The following is a 17,347-nucleotide window of genomic DNA, read 5'->3' on the forward strand; positions in this document are numbered from 1 at the left end:
GGTTACTCAGACTTCACACGCATACGTGGTCACAATTACATAACGACACTCAGTGAGGCCTTTTTACAAACACCTTGCGGGCATTAGGCACTCACAACTTATTCCAAGCAATATACAACATAAACCCACCACCAATTCTTCCAAAGTTCCCAATTCAAGTAAAACAACACTCTACAATTTGCACCCCCACAAATACTACAATAATTATTACCAAATCTACTACTAACAAATAAATAAATAAATAACAATATAAAAGAAAGCACACTTAAACACACACAAATCTGCAGAGATTACGTGAAAACAAAGAAAGAAAATTGAAACAAGAATAACATATTTGTAATGAGAGTGAGGAGTAGATAAGAGGATTAAAAGGGAATGTTGTTGGAGACTTAGATGAAGATGAAAATTTTCTGGAAGAAGAAAAGAATTTGAGTTGTGAGAGATTGGGGAAGGTTTTGTGAATTGTTTTAGGGCGTGTGTTTTGGTGTGTGGAGGGTTTTGTTAGATGTGGGTTATTAGATGGGGGGGGGGGAATTTGGACTGAAGAAAGAAAAAAAATAATTGAACGATACAAAAAAATAAGAACAAGTGGAAATTTACGTTTAAAAAAACGTCCCTGAGTAGCGCGTTCAGATGCGCGATCGTGCTAGTCTAGCGCGTCCAAGGCAGAGAGTTTTGCCAATTTAGCGCGTTCACTAGTGCGGCCATTAGCGCAATCGCGCTAGTAGCGCGGCCAGTAACGCGTTCACTAGCGCGGTCCAGACAAAAAGTTTTGGCAATTTAGCGTGTTCACTAGCGCGATCGCGCTAGTAGCGCGACCAGTAGCGCGTGCATTAGCGTTGCCGCGCTAGGATGCTTCCAAATGTTTTTACACTTTTCACCTAATTTTTCCATTTTTCGATTACCTTATCACCTGCCCATTGTCACCTACATTGGTTAGCATTTTCAAAAACTCACAATTAACCACTACTACGGCCATCGGGTTGCCTCCCGACCAGCGCCTTAGTTAACGTCGTGACACGACGTAGATCAATTGTATTTAAGGATCGCTTGACCTTTGTGGTTCAATGAGAAGTATGACGGACAGCTCTTTCGGTTCATCTATCCCTACATACAGTTTGAGTCGTTGTCTATTAACCTTGAAGGTGTTAGTACTATCTTCACTGATTTTCTCCACAGCCCTTAACGGGAACACTTTGGTCACCCTGAACGGCCCAGACCATCGGGACTTAAGCTTATCAGGAAACAATCTCAACCTCGAATTGTACAATAATACCTTGTCTCCGGATTTGAAATTTCTTTCCACAATGTGTTTGTCATGCAGCCTCTTCATTGTTTCCTTGTAAAGTCTTGTGCTTTCAAAGGCGTGATATCTGAATTCCTCCAACTCATGCAACTTTGTCAGTCTATTTTCTCCAGCCTCATCAGGGTTCATGTTCAATTGCTTTAGTGCCCACCAAGCTCGATGTTCTAGCTCCATAGGCAAGTGACATGCCTTCCCAAATACCAACTTGTACGGTGACATACCGATAGGTGTTTTGAATGCAGTCCTATAGGCCTAGAGCGCATCGTCAAGCTTTTTCTCCCAATCAGTTCTTGTGGCGTTTACAGTTTTAGTGAGCACACTCTTGATCTCATAGTTTGAGACCTCTACTTGTCCGCTTGTTTGAGGGTGATACGGGGTTACCACCTTGTGGTGCACGTCATATTTGGCTAGTAACTTCTCAAAGACACGGTTGCAAAAGTGTGTGCCTCCATCACTAATGATGGCTCTCGGAATCCCGAATTGGGTGAATATATTCTTCTTCAAGAACCCTACCACCACCCTCGAATCATTGGTGGGGAATGCTACAACTTCTACCCATTTGGATACATAATCTACTGCAATAAGTATGTACTTATTGCCATAAGAATTGATGAAGGGACCCATGAAATCAATTCCCCAGACATCAAACACCTCAACTTGCTGAATTGGATTCATGGGCATCTCATGTCTACGGGATATGTTTCTCGTTCTTTGGCATTCGCTGCAGCCTTTTACCCATTGGTGAGCATCCTTAAAGATTGTTGGCCAGTAGAACCCGACCTCTAACACCTTCGCGTGACAAGCCTCCATAAGGTGACGCGTGACAAGCTTGCCAAACAGAACATTGTTATATCTCGGGGACGCATCTCCGAATCATGTTGTTAATACAAATTTTAAACAAATGCGGTTCATCCCAGTAGTAGTTTTGGCAGTCACGATAAAATCGTTTCTTTTGAACATAAGAGAGTTCATATGGTTTAATGTCACAGGCCAAATAGTTTGCAATATCAACATACCATGGCACATCGTCCACACTTGTGGCTAGCAGCTGCTCGTCTGGAAAGGTTTCCAGAATATCCTTAGACTCAATTGCATTTTCAGCACCTTCAAGGCATGACAAATGATCAGCGACTTGGTTCTCCGTGCCCTTACGGTCACGAATCTCCAAGTCAAACTCTTGCAGAAGCAGCACCCAACGAATTAGGCGCGGCTTGGACTCTTTTTTATCAACTAAATACTGAATGGCTGCATGATCTGTGTACACGATCACCTTCGACCCGATCAAGTAAGACCTGAACTTATCAAAGGTGAACACGACAACCAACATTTCTTTTTCAATTACAGTGTAATTCAGCTGAGCACCACTCAACGTCCTACTTGCGTAGTAAATAGGGTGCATCCTTATTCTTGTACTGTCCCAACACAACTTCCATAGCGTAGTCACTAGCATCACACATGAGTTCAAACGGTTGCTCCCACTCAGGAGCAATTATAATCGGTGTTGTGACTATCCGCTTCTTTAGTTCCTCAAAATTCACCCTACAATCATCAGAAAACACAAATGGGTTATCTTTTTCAAGCAACTTACAGGGGATTGGCGATTTTGGAAAAATCCTTGATGAATCGCAGGTAGAAGCCGGCGTGTCCGAGGAAGCTACGAATAGCCTTGACTGATGTGGGAGGTGGAAGTTTCTATCACGTCGACTTTGGCTCTGTGCCACCTCAATCCCTTTACTCGACACTAAGTGCCCCAAGACGATTCCTTCTTGTACCATGAAGTGGCACTTCTCCCAATTCAACACTAGATTCGTCTCGATGCACCTCTTCAGTACACGGTTTAAATTTGCTAGGCATTCATCGAACGAATTTCCCACCACTGAAAAGTCATCCATGAAGACCTCCATAATGTCTTCCACCATGTCTGTGAAAATGGCCATCATGCACAATTGGAATGTTGCAGATGCATTACAAAGATCAAATGGCATTCTCCTGAAGGCAAACACTTCGTAAGGGCAAGTAAATAAAGTTTTTTCCCTATCCTCCGGTGCAATAGAAATCTGGTTGTACCCCGAGTATCCATCCAGAAAATAGAAATGTGACCTCCCTGCCAATCTATCTAACATATGATCAATGAAAGGAAGTGGGAAGTGGTCCTTCCGGGTGGCTAGATTTAGCTTTCTATAATCCATGCAGATTCTCCAGCCTGTGACGGTTCTTATAGAGATCAATTCATTATTATCATTCTTAACTACCGTCATGCCACCCTTTTTAGGTACACATTGAACTGGGCTAACCTAGCTACTATCAGAAATTGGGAAAATGATTCCCGCATCTAACAACTTGATCACTTCTTTCTTTACCACCTCCTTCATATTGGGGTTCAACCTTCTTTGGTGTTCCTTGGAAGGTTTGTGTCCCTCTTCCAGTAAAATTTTGTGCATACAGTATACAGGGCTGATCCCCTTTATGTCTGCCATGGTCCACCCAATGGCAGTCTTGAATTCCTTAAGTACCTGCAAGAGTTGTTGAGCATGCACATCTATCAAACTAGATGAGATAATAACAGGTAATGTGGAGTCAGGTCCAAGACACTCATACCTGAGATGGGCTGGCAATGGCTTTAACTCCAGCTTTGGTGGTTCTTCGATTGATGGCTTGGCTGGAGGAGTTTCTCTGTTTTCCAGGTGCAAGGGCTTAAATTCAAGAGTTCTATCCTAGAACCCTCTACCCTCTAATGAGATCACCCATCCAACCAGTTCTTCTCCCTTTACCTCATCTAAATTCATTAAACACACAGCGAGGGGGTCTTCAATAGTCAACAGTTCATCATCGGTCTCTACGATTACATCCACGACATCAATAAGAGAGCAATTGGCGAATTCACTTGGTCGCCTCATAGATTTCTGCACATTGAATGTTATCTTTTCATCGTTCAACCTCATCTTTAACTCCCCAGTTTCACAATCAATTAAAGCTCTACCCGTGGCCAGGAACGATCTTCCCAAAATTATGGGAATCTCTTCATCCACTTTACAGTCTAAGATTACAAAATCTGCAGGGAACACAAATTTCCCTACCTGAATCAACACATCATCCAGAATACCAGAGGGTCGCTTTACCGTCATGTCAGCCAACTGTAACAACATAGAGGTGGGTCTAGCTCTTCCAATACCCAGCCTCTTATAAATTGCCAGGGGCATAAGATTAATGTTGGCCCCTAGATCACACAGTGCTTTAGCAAAGGCAAAATCACCAATAGTGCATGGGGTTGTAAAGCTCCCTAGGTCAGACAATTTTTCCGCAATTGGTCTAGTCACCACTGCACTACAGGTCTGAGTAAGAGTAACTGTGGCCAAGTCTTGGAAATCAAATTTTCGGGACATTAAGTCCTTCATCATTTTTGCATACCCAGACATCTCTTTCAAAGCATCAATCAAGGGAATATTTACCTGGATTTGTTTTAGCATCTCCAAAAACTTCTTATATTGCTCCTTTTTTTGGTACTTAGCTAGCCTCTGAGGAAAGGGTGCAGGAGGTCTCTTCTTTCCAATTATTTGGCTTCGATCTTTATCAGCTGCCACATCAACCACTGGTTCCTGTGCTATCTCAACTTCTTTCTCGGTTTCCATTTAAATGCTACTTTCTTCCTGGGCAGGCTAGACTGTCACCTTTGTCAGTTTCGTTGATTCATCCAACTCAATGGGCACTGATATAAGTGTCTCAGCCTCCCTGGCTTCTCGAGCCCTTTCTTGCTCGACATCCAAATCTCTTCCATTCCGTAGGCTCACCGCCATCATCTGCTTTGGGACTCGATCTTTTGGATTTACCTGGGTATCTACAGGTAGTGTTCCATGAGGGCGATTGTTCAGAGACATCAAAATTTAGCCCATCTGCATTTTAATATTTTTTATCGTTGAATCATGTGCATCTACTCTCTCGCTAATATTTACATTAGACCCAATAACCTGTTGCATCATTGCTTCCAGTCTAGAAAACCCATCTTCTTGCCTTCCACTATACTGCTGCTGAGGAGGGTGATACCCCTATTGTTGATTCTGATTACTGTATCCCTGTGGCATTGGGTAAGGTGCTATATTGTTGGGGGGGGGGGCTCATACCTCCCACATTCCCACTGTTGAACTGTGATTGGGATGGCCTGTACTGTTGATTCTGCTGACCCCAACTCTGACTACCCTATCTCTAGCCCTCATAATTAGTCACATAGTTCATATCTTCAGGGTAATGCTTATGATCGTGTTCTGCTTTCCACTGATTACCAATTGGCTGACTAATGCAAGATGTGCACAAGCCCCTATTAGTAGTATCTACAATATGTACCTGCTATTTTTGTCCTGACTCTTCCACCTTTTTGGTAAGTATGCTTATCTGTGCCAATAAGGTGGCCATATTTTCAACCATTGAATTGGATGGATCTAAAGGAACTGAGTGCACCACTGGAGTGATTGGTGCATTTCTAGTTATCCATCCCGAACTCTGCGCCATCTTGTCAAGCATACCTTGACCTTCTCTCCATGTTTTACTCAAAAATGCTCCACCGGCTGAAGCATCAACAATGTTCTTCACGTTATCTGACAATCCTATGTAGAACCGCTGTCCCAACATCAAATCTAGAATGCCATGGTGCGGACATATGACCGACATCCCTTTAAAACGCTCCTATGTTTCATGCAATGTTTCCATTGGTCTCTGTTTAAAACTCAAAATGTTATTAATCTGTTGCGTGGTTTTGTTGGGGGGGGTGGAACTTGTTCACGAATTGCCTGACTAACTCCTCCCAAGTTGTTATGGAATTTATGGGGAGTGACTTTAACCAGGTCTGAGCAACTCCTGTCACTGAAAATGGGAATAATAGCAACTTGATTGCTTCTGGAGTTACATTGGGCTGCCTTTTTGGGTTTTGCAGATTGACAGAAAATTTTTCAAATGTTGTTTAGGATCTTCGACTTGTGACCCCGAAAATAATCCCTTGTTTTGCAACAAATGCAGCATGTTATTCGTGATTTGGAAGGATTCAGCTTGTATCTGCGGGACTAAAATCGAGGTGGCCAGATTTTCAGCTGTGGGTTGTGCCCAGTCATAGAGAGCCGCCTCTGGCACAAGAGGTTCCATTGGCGCTATTGGTACAGCTGGGTGTTCTTCGTGATCTCCCATTGTTGTTTCTAATGGGTTAGTTGTTTGTTGTTGTTTGTTTTTCCGGTTGGCCAGGTTTAAGGCCTTGAAAATTTTCTCGGGATCTGGTAATGCTTCAAATACTTCACCAGTTCTCGATGAGTTTCTAGGCATTCACATGTGCAACCAAGTCGACAAACATTAAAAATTTCAATGTAAAAGTTGGCTATAGAGAGAACTAACTACACTAAGAGTTTTTGTACTTCTTTCAATCATAATTGATAATACCGTTAACTCCCTGGAAACAGCGCCAAAATTTGATCACGCTCAACTGTGTCTATTAAGAGACTAAGCGGACATTGCAAATATAATCCAGGGTATTATGCCCCGAGTCGAATCCCACAGGGAATTAACGTATCAAGAGAAGCCTTTAAAGTACTAAATTATTATGAGTCAACCTTCTCAAACTTTGTAAATAACAAGTGGTGTTATGGTCACTACTCCAACTAACAGAATCAATAAAACGAATATTAACTACTACGCAGTTGTAGACAATTGGAATAAAGGTCTAAGGTAATGGTTTCCCCCATTGTTGAATTCCTTAGTCCTATGTTTCTTATAGTTATGAATTAGTTGTCTCTATCGATCATGAACTCTCCAGCTATCATAACTCTCTCTCAAGTAACTATGATAATTTACTAGACGCACTCTCTCAAGCTACACTAGCTAGATTCGCATTACAATTCACTTAGATCGCACCCGAAGTATCGTTATCTCTACTCCAACCTCTAAACCCTCGGTTATGACTCTCTCCTATACTCCGGGAGTGATGTTGTTCAAACAATTACCTAAATATGCACTCTCTCTCAAGAAGATACATAATAAATAGGAACGGCTAATTGAGGATTCTTTCAACTAACCAAAATCAAAACGTAGTTGAACAAATAGAGATTAACAACCAATTCAAATTATATTAATATAACAACAAGTTCATCCACAACGGGTTCACCCAAAACATTAGATTAAAAGAGTTAGCTACTCATAACAATGATGTTCATCACAATAATTAAATTCATTACAAATCATAAAAATAAAAGGAAGAAGAGAAGAACTTGATGTAGAATACTCCTCCTTGCCTCTGGCCTTTCCTTTTCTTGCTCCCAGCTATAAAAAGCTGCACACACACTCCTTGGGAGAGCTTGACCTTCTATAGGTTAAGTGAATTTGCCCCCCAGACTTCCAAATTTACCTCCAGGAATTATTTTCTGGAACTAGGCTAGCGAGGCCGCGCTAGTGGGCGCGCTAGTCCAGGCCTTCATTTGGTTGATTCTTTTTCTCGTCGTCTTGCTCACTCAACTCCTAGGGGTCTTTCTTGCTTCAATACAGCTCCAATCACATCTTTAAGGCCTTATATAAGCTCCTCATTCCTGCAACACAATTTAGAGCTCATTTTTCATCATTTAATTATATTAGAGCATTGAAACATAATCAAGCTGGGGCAAAACAATCGTCAATGACATAAATCTAGCCTAATATCACCTAGCACTGCCCCCACTGCATAATTATTGGCGTCACACATGAGTTCGAATGGTTTCTTCCAGTCGGGGAAAACAATGATGGGTGATGTGACTAGCCTCTTTTTCAACTCCTCGAATGCTACCCTGCAATCATCAGAAAACATGAAAGGGTGATCTTTTTCTAACAACTTACACAGAGGGTTGGCAATTTTTGAGAAGTCTTTGATGAATCTCCGGTAGAAACCGGCATGCCCGAGGAAGCTCCTGATTGCCTTAACTGATGTGAGGGTGGCAACTTTGCTATCACATCAACTTTAGCATGATCTACCTTGATTCCCTTGCTTGATACCAGGTGTCCCAAGACTATAGCCTCTTATACTATGAAATGACACTTTTCCCAATTAAGTACAAGGTTAGTCTCGATACACCTTTTCAACACTCGAGTCAGGTTTGTAAGGAACTCATCGAATGAGTTTCCTATCACTGAGAAATCATCCATGAACACCTCCATTATGTCTTCAACCATGTCGGTGAATATGGCCATCATGCATCTTTAGAATGTGGCGGGTGCATTGCATAGGCCAAAAGGCATCCTCCAGAAGGCATAAATCCCATATGGACATATGAACGAGGTCTTCTCTCTGTCCTCTGGTGCAATGGAGATTTGGTTGTACCCTGAGTACCCATCCACAAAACAGAAGTGAGACCTCCCTGCCAGTCTGTCAAGCATCTGATCAATGAAGGGAAGTGGGAAGTGGTCTTTCCGGGTGGCCAGATTCAATTTCCTATAGTCCATACATATTCTCCAGCCTATGACGGTTCTTATAGAGATCAGCTCATTGTTATCATTTTTTACCAACTTCATACCACCCTTCTTAGGAACACATTGCACCGGGCTAACCTAGTTGCTGTCAGAGATGGGGAAAGTAATTCTCACATCTAACCACTTAATGATCTCCTTCTTCACCACTTCCTTCATGTTGGGGTTCAGCCTTCTTTGGTGCTCCCTGGAAGGTTTGTGCCCCTCTTCCAGCAGAATTTTATGCATACAATATGCCGGGCTGATCCCCTTAATGCTTGCCATGGTCCACCAAATGGCAGTCTTGCACTCCGTGAGTACCTACAAAAGTTGTTGTGCCTGCACATCTAACAAACTAGATGAGACAATAACAAGTAATGTGGAGTTAGGTCCTAGGAACACATACCTGAGATGGGTGGACAGTGGTTTCAACTCCAGCTTTGGTGGTTCTTCTATGGATTGCTTGGCTGGAAGAGTTTCTCTTTTTTCTAAGTGCAGGGGCTCGAGTTCAAGTGATTCTCTCCCAAAAGCCTTTGCCCTCAAGAGCCAGCACCTATTATGTCAATTCTTCCCCATTCGCCTCATCTAAATTCATAAGTGATGCAGCAAGAGGATCCTCAATAGTCCATGTCTCATCATCCTCTTCCACGATTACATCCACGACATCAATAAGAGAATAATTGGTGAATTCGCTTGGTCGCCTCATAGATTTCTGCACGTTGAATGTGATCTCCTCATCATTCAACCTCATCTTGAGCTCCCCAGTTTCACAATCAATGAGGGCTCGCCTTGTGTCCAAGAACGACCTTCCTAAAATTATGGAAATTTATTCATCCACTCTACAATCCAGAATCACAAAATCTGCAGGGAACACAAATTTCCCTACCTATATCAATACGTCATCCAAAATACCTGAGGGTTTTTTCACAGTTTGTCAGCCAGCTGCAACAACATAGACGTATGTATAGCTCTTCCAATCCCCAATCTCTTATAGATCTCCAGGGGCATAAGATTTATGCTAGCCCCCAAATTACAGAGTGCTTTGGCAAAGGCAAAGTTACCAATGGTGCAGGAAATTGTGAAACTCCCTAAATCAAACAACTTTTCAGCAGCTGGTCTAGTCACCAGAGCACTGCAGGTCTGATTTAGAGTCATTTTATCCAAGTCTTGGAAGTCGAATTTTTGGGACATCAAGTCCTTCATCATTTTTGCATAACCAGGCATCTCCTTCAAAGCATCAATCAATGGAATATTTACCTGAATTTGTTTCAACATCTCCAAGAATTTCTTGTATTGTTCATCTTTCTGGTATTTGGCCTACCTCTATAGGAATGGTACTGGTGGTCTATTCATCCCAGTGATTTAGATTTTCTCTTTGTCAAACACCACCTCAACTACCGGTTCCTGGGCTGTCTCAGCTTCTTTCTCAACCTCAATCTGTGTGTTGGTTTCTTCCTGGGCAGGCTGTATTGTCACCTCTGTCAGTTTTGCTGAATCATCTAGCTCAATGGGCATTGGTACAAGTGTCTCAGCCTGTCTGCTTTCTCGAGCCCTTTCTTGCTCCAAGTCTAGGTCTCTGCCATTACGTAGACGCACTGCCATCAGCTGCTTTGGGCCTTGATCTTTTAGATTTACCTGAGTGTCTGCAGGCAATGTCCCATGAGGACGATTATTCAAAGACATCGAGATCTGGCCCATTTGCACTTCAATATTCTTTATGGCTGACCCATGTGCATCTACTCTTTCACTCATTTTTGCATTTGACCCAATAACCTGCTGCATCATTGCCTCGAGTCTAGCAAACCCATCTTTCTATCTCCCACCATGTTGTTGTTGAGGAGGATGATAACCCTGCTACTGATTTTGGTTATTGTACCACTGTGGCCTTTGGTAGGGTGCCACATTATCGTGAGGTCTGTTACGCGATGCCTTCCTGAGATTCCTTGGAAGGGCGACGTAAGGCTAAACAACTGATGTCAGTGCAGTTGTTGTCCGCCAATTGAGGTCCCCTCCATACACTAGACTAGATTGTCAGTGCCGTACGGGAAAACCAATGTCAAGAGAAATTGAGAGAACATGAATGAGAATTGAGAATGAAAGAAAGCTTGATTGCATTGATGAAAGCTATTACAGAAAGGCAACCCGGTGTCGAAGGGGAGAGACACCAGTATAGAGAATTGTTTGCTTGCTAGAAAGTTTGATTGCTTGATCCCACCTAATAATGCTTAAAAAAATAAACCAAAGCTACAAGACTAGACTTGATTAAGCTAGAGAAACATATTGGAAGTACATGGAATAAAATTTCTCTATATTTACAATGAAAAAGACTTAGTTTTCTATAAGGCAGAAACATGTCCGTTGTCAGCAGCATAGTCTTTGGCATCAGGGTCTACGCGCGCGACGCTGTTGGCATCCGCCTGCGGTTGGGTACTGGCGAGGGATATAGGTGGGGCGACAGAGGCACATGCGTGCTTGTCACTTGGCGCGGTCAAGGCCATGGGGCCGTCCGTGGTGCTAGGCATTGGAAGGCTTGCTAGGGCGCCACGGGGCGCTCCCAATGGGTCATGGGGCACGGCTGAAAAGCCGCCCATGACATTCTCCCCCACCTGAGTTGGCGACGTCCTCAGCGCCTTACTTGCAAGATAATCTTCAATTAGGCTCTTGTAGGCTTTGAGGTTTGTGCCCCTCTCCCAAGTGTTCTCCTCTGCATCACAGCCCTGCCATTTCACCAAGAACTCTTGGTGATCTTTCCTTGAGGCATGAATTACTCTATCATCAAGGATAGCTTCAACACGCCTTTTCCCGGTTGAATTGGGCCCTCGAATACTGGGTATTGTGAGCTGGCTCCTTGAAGGATCCTCCGTGTCTTCTCGAAAAGGTTTCAGGAGGCTGACATGGAAGACAGGATGAATTTTCCACCAAGCTGGGGTATCCACCCGGTATGCAACTTTCTTAATGCGCCTTTCAATGGACAAGAGTCCAATGTATTTTTGCAATAGGCGAGGGTCATGGACCCCCGCAAATAAGTAACGCTTTGGAATTTTGACCATCACTTTGTCTCCTACTTGGTATTCAACAAAGCGACGATTCTGATCAGCATGCCTCTTCATCCGCTTTTGAGCCTTGACAAGATAGCTCCGCACTATCTCCAAATTTTGCTTCCACTCTTTAGAGAAGCTAGCAGCTCGAGGAGATTTAGACATATTTGGTGCATTGACTGTGTGTGGGAGTAGCGGTTGCTGTCCGGTAACAATTTCAAAAGCGCTTTTGTTTGTACTAGAGCTCTTTTGTGAATTGAAACACAGTTGAGCAGCATCCAGAAGCTTCACCCAATTCTTCTGCGATCCGGTTACAAAATGACGCAAATATTCCTCCAACATACCATTGAACCGCTCCGTCTGGCCATCAGATTGCGGATGAAAACTTGAGCTGTGATTCAGCTTCGACCCAAGACACTTAAAGAGTTGGGTCCAAAAGTTGCTAGTGAAGCGTGAGTCACGATCACTAACAATATCTTTGGGTAGGCCCCAATATTTGACGACATGAGAGAAGAAGAGTCGAGCTGTATCTTCTGCTGATATATATTGTGGGGCAGCAATAAAGGTAGCATATTTGGAAAACCGATCTACCACAACCAAGATAGTTGTTAGATCCCCGACCTTGGGCAATCCGGTGATGAAATCCAGGGAAACACTTTCCCAAGGTCTCTTTGGGACAGCTAGTGGTTCCAAAAGTCCCGCCTGTGTTAAGCGGTCTGACTTGTCCTTCTGGCATACTAGACAAGTCTTCACATACTGAGCAACGTCATCGGCCATTTGAGGCCAATAATATGCACGGCGAAGTAACGCCATGGTGCGTTCTTCACCGGGATGGCCGGCCCACAGAGTATCATGACATTCAGCCAGAAGAGTCCTTCGTAGATCTCCTCCTTTAGGAACATAAAGTCGATTCCCTTTCACTTTTAGAAAACCATCTTTCATGTAGAACTGGCGAGTCTTGCCTTGTCCTACCAAATCAACCAAATACTGTGCAGCAGGATCCTTGATGAGTAAATCATGTATCTGGTCCTTGATGGAGGTAGCTACTTCGCTCCCCCTTAGGGTGGCGAGTAGGCACACCGATGCTAGATCAGCTCTCCGACTGAGCGCATCACCAACATGATTGGTCTTCCCACTTCGGTACTCCAGGTTGAAGTGGAATTTAGCTAGGAGTTCCTGCCACCTGGGCTGTCGACCATTCAACTTCGGCTGGTTCATGAAATGGCTAACAGCTGTGTTGTCTGTCTTGACCATGAATGGGGTCCCCGTAGATAGTGCCTCTAGAGGCGCAAGCAGTGGACGACAACCAATAATTCTTTCTCATGGGCGGCATAGCGCCGCTCTGCATCTTTCAGCTTCCGACTCTCGTACGCTAAAGGATGCCCTTCTTGTAGCAGGACTCCACCGAGGGCATAGTCAGATGCATCTGTTTGTACTTCGAATGGCTTGGCCAAATCAGGAAGGTCCAAGACGGGGCTACTAGACATAGCCGCTTTCAATGCGTTGAAGGCCTCCGCTCGCTTGGGTCCCCATTCCCAAGGCGTGACCTTCTTGAGGAGTTCTGTCAATGGTACTGCAATGACGGAGTAGTTTTTCACAAATCGCCGATAGAAATTGCATAGACCAAGGAACGCCCTCAAGGCGTGGATATCCTTAGGCGGCGGCCAATCTGTGATTGCCTGAATCTTCTGCTGGTCCATCTTGATCTGCCCTTCCTCGATGACATGTTCGAGGAAGTCAATTTTTTTTGAGCAAATGAGCACTTAGATAGCTTCGCATATAGTTCATGCTCATGCAATCGAGCTAGGACCTTTCGCAAATGCATCAGGTGTTCCTCCAATGTTTGGCTATATACCACAATGTCATCCAAGTAGACCACCACGAATTCATCAACGTACTCTCGGAAGACTTGGTTTATCAAAGTGCAAAACGTAGCTGGGAATTGGTCAAGCCGAATGGCATAACCAGGAAATCGTACGACCCATATCTTGTCACACAGGTCGTCTTGTGCTCATCACCCTCTGCAATTCGAACTTGCCAATAACCTGTCTTCAGGTCTATTTTGGTGAACACCGTCGCACCACCCAGTCTATCGAACAAGTCTGCCATTAGCAGAATAGGGTACTTGTTCTTCACAGTAATTTTGTTTAGAGCCCGAGAGTCCACACAGAGTCGTAGACTACCATCATATTTCTTTTGGAATAGCATAGGGGACCCGTATGGGGATTTGGAGGGTAAGATAATCCCTGTGTCTAGAATTTTCGTCAATTGTCTCCGAAGCTCGGTGAGTTCGGGTTGTGACATTCTATAAGGTGCCCGGGCGGGTGGCTTCGCGCTCGGCACCAGCTCAATTTCATGGTCCACAGTGCACCTAGGCGGTAGTCGCTTTGGCATGTCTTTTGGCATGATATCTTCAAACTCTAGTAGTAGCTCCTTCACGGGATCAGGAATGGGGTCCGAGGAGCGTTCTACATCTTCAATGCATAGGGTTGCCAGGAACGTGGGTTCATTCCTTTTGACCCCCTTCTTCAACTGCAAGGCCGAGATGTTTTCAACGACCATCTTCATGGGCATGCATAGGGATAATGCAGGGCTTGGTCCCGTTTGCTCCCATCATCAGTAACATGTCAACATACAGTACGGGCATAGTGTTGGTTTGCCTCAGGAATTCCAATCCAACTATCAACTCGAAGTCATCTATGATCACCACACGCAAGTTGAATTTTCCTTCGTAAGGGCCAAGCTTCATCGGTACTTCTTTGGCTATTCCACCCACTGGCTGGGGAGGTGAGTTGATAGCCTTGACACGGCCTCTACCTTTCCCTACGACTAGACCAAGGCGCTCCACCTGAGTCGAGGCTAAGTAGTTGTGGGTAGCACCCGTGTCTACCATGGCCCGAATGGGCTTGCCATTCACCTTCATCTCAACGAACATTAAGGTCCTCTCGTGCTTAAGAGGAGTCTCATCATCCGCCTTCTTTTTCCCTTTCTTGGTGACGGGACATGGGTCCTTCTTCTTACGGATACCAGCACTAGTCTCTGCTAATGCCTCAGAAATGGAGCCAACAATTGCATTGAAGGCACCTACGGGTTCAGTCTGATCCGCATCGTCTGAATCGTCATCTGTCCCATCATCAAAAGTCTGATGGGCATTCATCTGTGCATGTGGGCACTCATTGTTCCAATGTGGTCCGCCACAATGACGGCACCCTGAAGGAGGCTTCCTCCCCCGATCATTGTTGTTAGATGCAGCACTGTTGCTGCCTGTGGAGGGAGCCTTAGGTTTGGTTGAGCTTCGATCTCCCCCACTTCTGCTAGGGCCACCATTGCTAGACTGGCCCCCTTTGAATCCCGCTCGGGTAGGCGGTTGAGGCCTATCCTTCCGGGCTTCCATTTGATAGTCCCCAAGGCATTCAGCTGCTTGGATCGCCTTGGGCAGGGTATCTACCCGTTGCCTTTGTAGCTCCATACGGGCATAAGGTTTCAGCCCTTCTAGGAAAGTGAAGAGCTTGTCTTTGTCCCCCATGTCGCGTATGCTTAGCATGAGCGCGGAGAATTCCCGCACGTAGTCCCGCACAGATTTGGTCTGACGGAGCTCCCGTAGCTTTCTCCTTGAATTGTATTCAACATTTTCGGGGAAGAATTGTAGGCGGATGGCTGCCTTCAGTTCTGCCCATGTTTCGAGAGCATCTTCACCGGCCTTGATGGCTTCGTATTTCACCCGCCACCAGAGTTTAGCATCACCCTGAAGATACATGGCAGCAGTTGCTACCTTCTTAGCTTCTTCTAGGCCCCCAACAACATCGAAATATTGTTCGACATCAAAGATGAAGTTCTCCACTTCCTTGGCATTCCTAGCTCCACTATATGGCTTTGGCTAAGGAATTTTCAGTTTTTGTATCGCGGAAGTGGGGTTTGCAGCGCGACCGATCTGGTTTCCACCGCCTCGCAGCAGGCCCTGTATAGCAGCATTGACGACATTGAGCTTGTCTGTCAAGTCGTCAATAGTTTGTTACATAGCAGTCACTCTATCTGTCTCTTGTGCCCTGTAAGCTAAATCCTTGGCACACTCCTGTTGGAGTCCCTCGAATTTGCCAAAAATTTCAGCTGCCTCTGTGGCTGCAGTTTGCCGGTCTCCCTCGGAGTCACGATTGATGTTTTCTATGTTAACTTCGGCCTGGAGCAACCTGCGGTCCAGGTCGTCCAACCTTTGCCCTAGGCTGGTTCTTAGTTCAGGCACCGTATCCATGATGGGCAGTAATCCGTCAACCGTCTGTTCAAGGGCCGCAATGCGGTCCCCATGATTCACCATGGTCAGAAATGGTGGTAATGGCAATGCGTTCCCTCGTCCGATGTCGAGCCTAGGCTCTGATACCAACTGTTACGCGGCGCCTTCCTGAGATTCCTTGGAAGGGCGACGTAAGGCTAAGCAACTGATGTCAGTGCAGTTGCTGTCCGCCAACTGAGGTCCCCTCCGTACGCTAGACTAGATTGTCAGTGCCGTACGGGAAAACCAATGTCAAGAGAAATTGAGAGAACAGGAATGAGAATTGAGAATGAAAGAAAGCTTGATTGCATTAATGAAAGCTATTACAGAAAGGAAATGCGGTGTCGAGGGGGAGAGACACCAGTACAGAGAATTGTTTGCTTGCTAGAAAGTTTTGATTGTTTGGTCCCCCTTAATAATGCTTAAAAAAAATAATCCAAAGCTACAAGACTAGACTTGATTAAGCTAGAGAAACATAATGAAATTACATGGAATAAAACTACTCTATATTTACAATGAAAAAGACTTAGTTTGCTATAAGGCAGAAAACATGGCCGTTGTCGGCAGCATAGTCTTTGGCATCAGGATCTGCGCGCGCGGCATTGTCTGCGCGCGCGGCGCTGTTGGCATCTGCCTGCGGTTGGGCGCTGGCGAGGGATATCGGTGGGGCGACAGAGGCACATGCGCGCTTGTCACTTGGCGCGACCAAGACCACGGGGCCGTCCGTGGCGCTAGGCATTGGAAGGCTTGCTAGGACGCCACGGGGCGCGCCCAAGGGGTCATGGGGCACGGCTGGAAAGCCGCCCATGACATTCTCCCCCACCTGAGTTGGCGACGTCCTCGGCGCCTTACTTGCAAGATAATCTTCAATTAGGCTCTTGTAGGCTTTGAGGTTTGTTCCCCTCTCCCAAGTGTTCTCCTCTGTATCACAGCCCTGCCATTTCACCAAGAACTCCTGGTGATCTTTCCTTGAGGCATGAATCACTCTATCATCAAGGATAGCTTCAACACGCCTTTTCCCGGTTGAATTGGGCCCTCGAATACTGGGTATTGTGAGCTGGCTCCTTGAAGGATCCTCTGTATCTTCCCGAAAAGGTTTCAGGAGGCTGACATGAAAAACAGGATGAATTTTCCACCAAGCTGGGGTATCCACCCGGTATGCAACTTTCCCAATACGCCTTTGCCCTAATATCTGTTCTAGAATACCGTGGTGCGGACATATAACCAACATCCCTTCGAATAGTTACCATGTTTCTTGCAATGTTTCCATTGGTTTCTGTCTAAAGCTCA

General features: G+C 45.0%; 1 protein-coding gene and 1 non-coding gene across 2 annotated transcripts; one reads left to right on the forward strand and one right to left on the reverse strand.

Annotated features, from left to right (window-relative positions):
* Window positions 1-1,039: 1,039 nt before the first annotated feature.
* Window positions 1,040-1,480, reverse strand: LOC138882867 (uncharacterized). Its single transcript, XM_070163504.1, has one exon. The coding sequence runs from the start codon at window positions 1,478-1,480 to the stop codon at window positions 1,040-1,042; it is 441 nt and encodes a 146-aa protein (XP_070019605.1).
* A 4,459-nt stretch (window positions 1,481-5,939) lies between these two features.
* Window positions 5,940-6,046, forward strand: LOC138884419 (small nucleolar RNA R71). The gene has a single exon (XR_011404613.1). It is a non-coding gene; the product is annotated as a small nucleolar RNA R71 (small nucleolar RNA).
* The last annotated feature ends 11,301 nt before the right edge of the window (window positions 6,047-17,347 follow it).

Source organism: Nicotiana sylvestris, chromosome 12 (assembly GCF_000393655.2).
Source record: "Nicotiana sylvestris chromosome 12, ASM39365v2, whole genome shotgun sequence".
Lineage (NCBI taxonomy): Eukaryota > Viridiplantae > Streptophyta > Magnoliopsida > Solanales > Solanaceae > Nicotiana > Nicotiana sylvestris.

Excerpts from the sequence above, each read along its gene's own strand:
- LOC138882867 (XM_070163504.1), bottom strand. The coding sequence starts at position 1,480 with ATGGAGCTAGAACATCGAGCTTGGTGGGCACTAAAGCAATTGAACATG.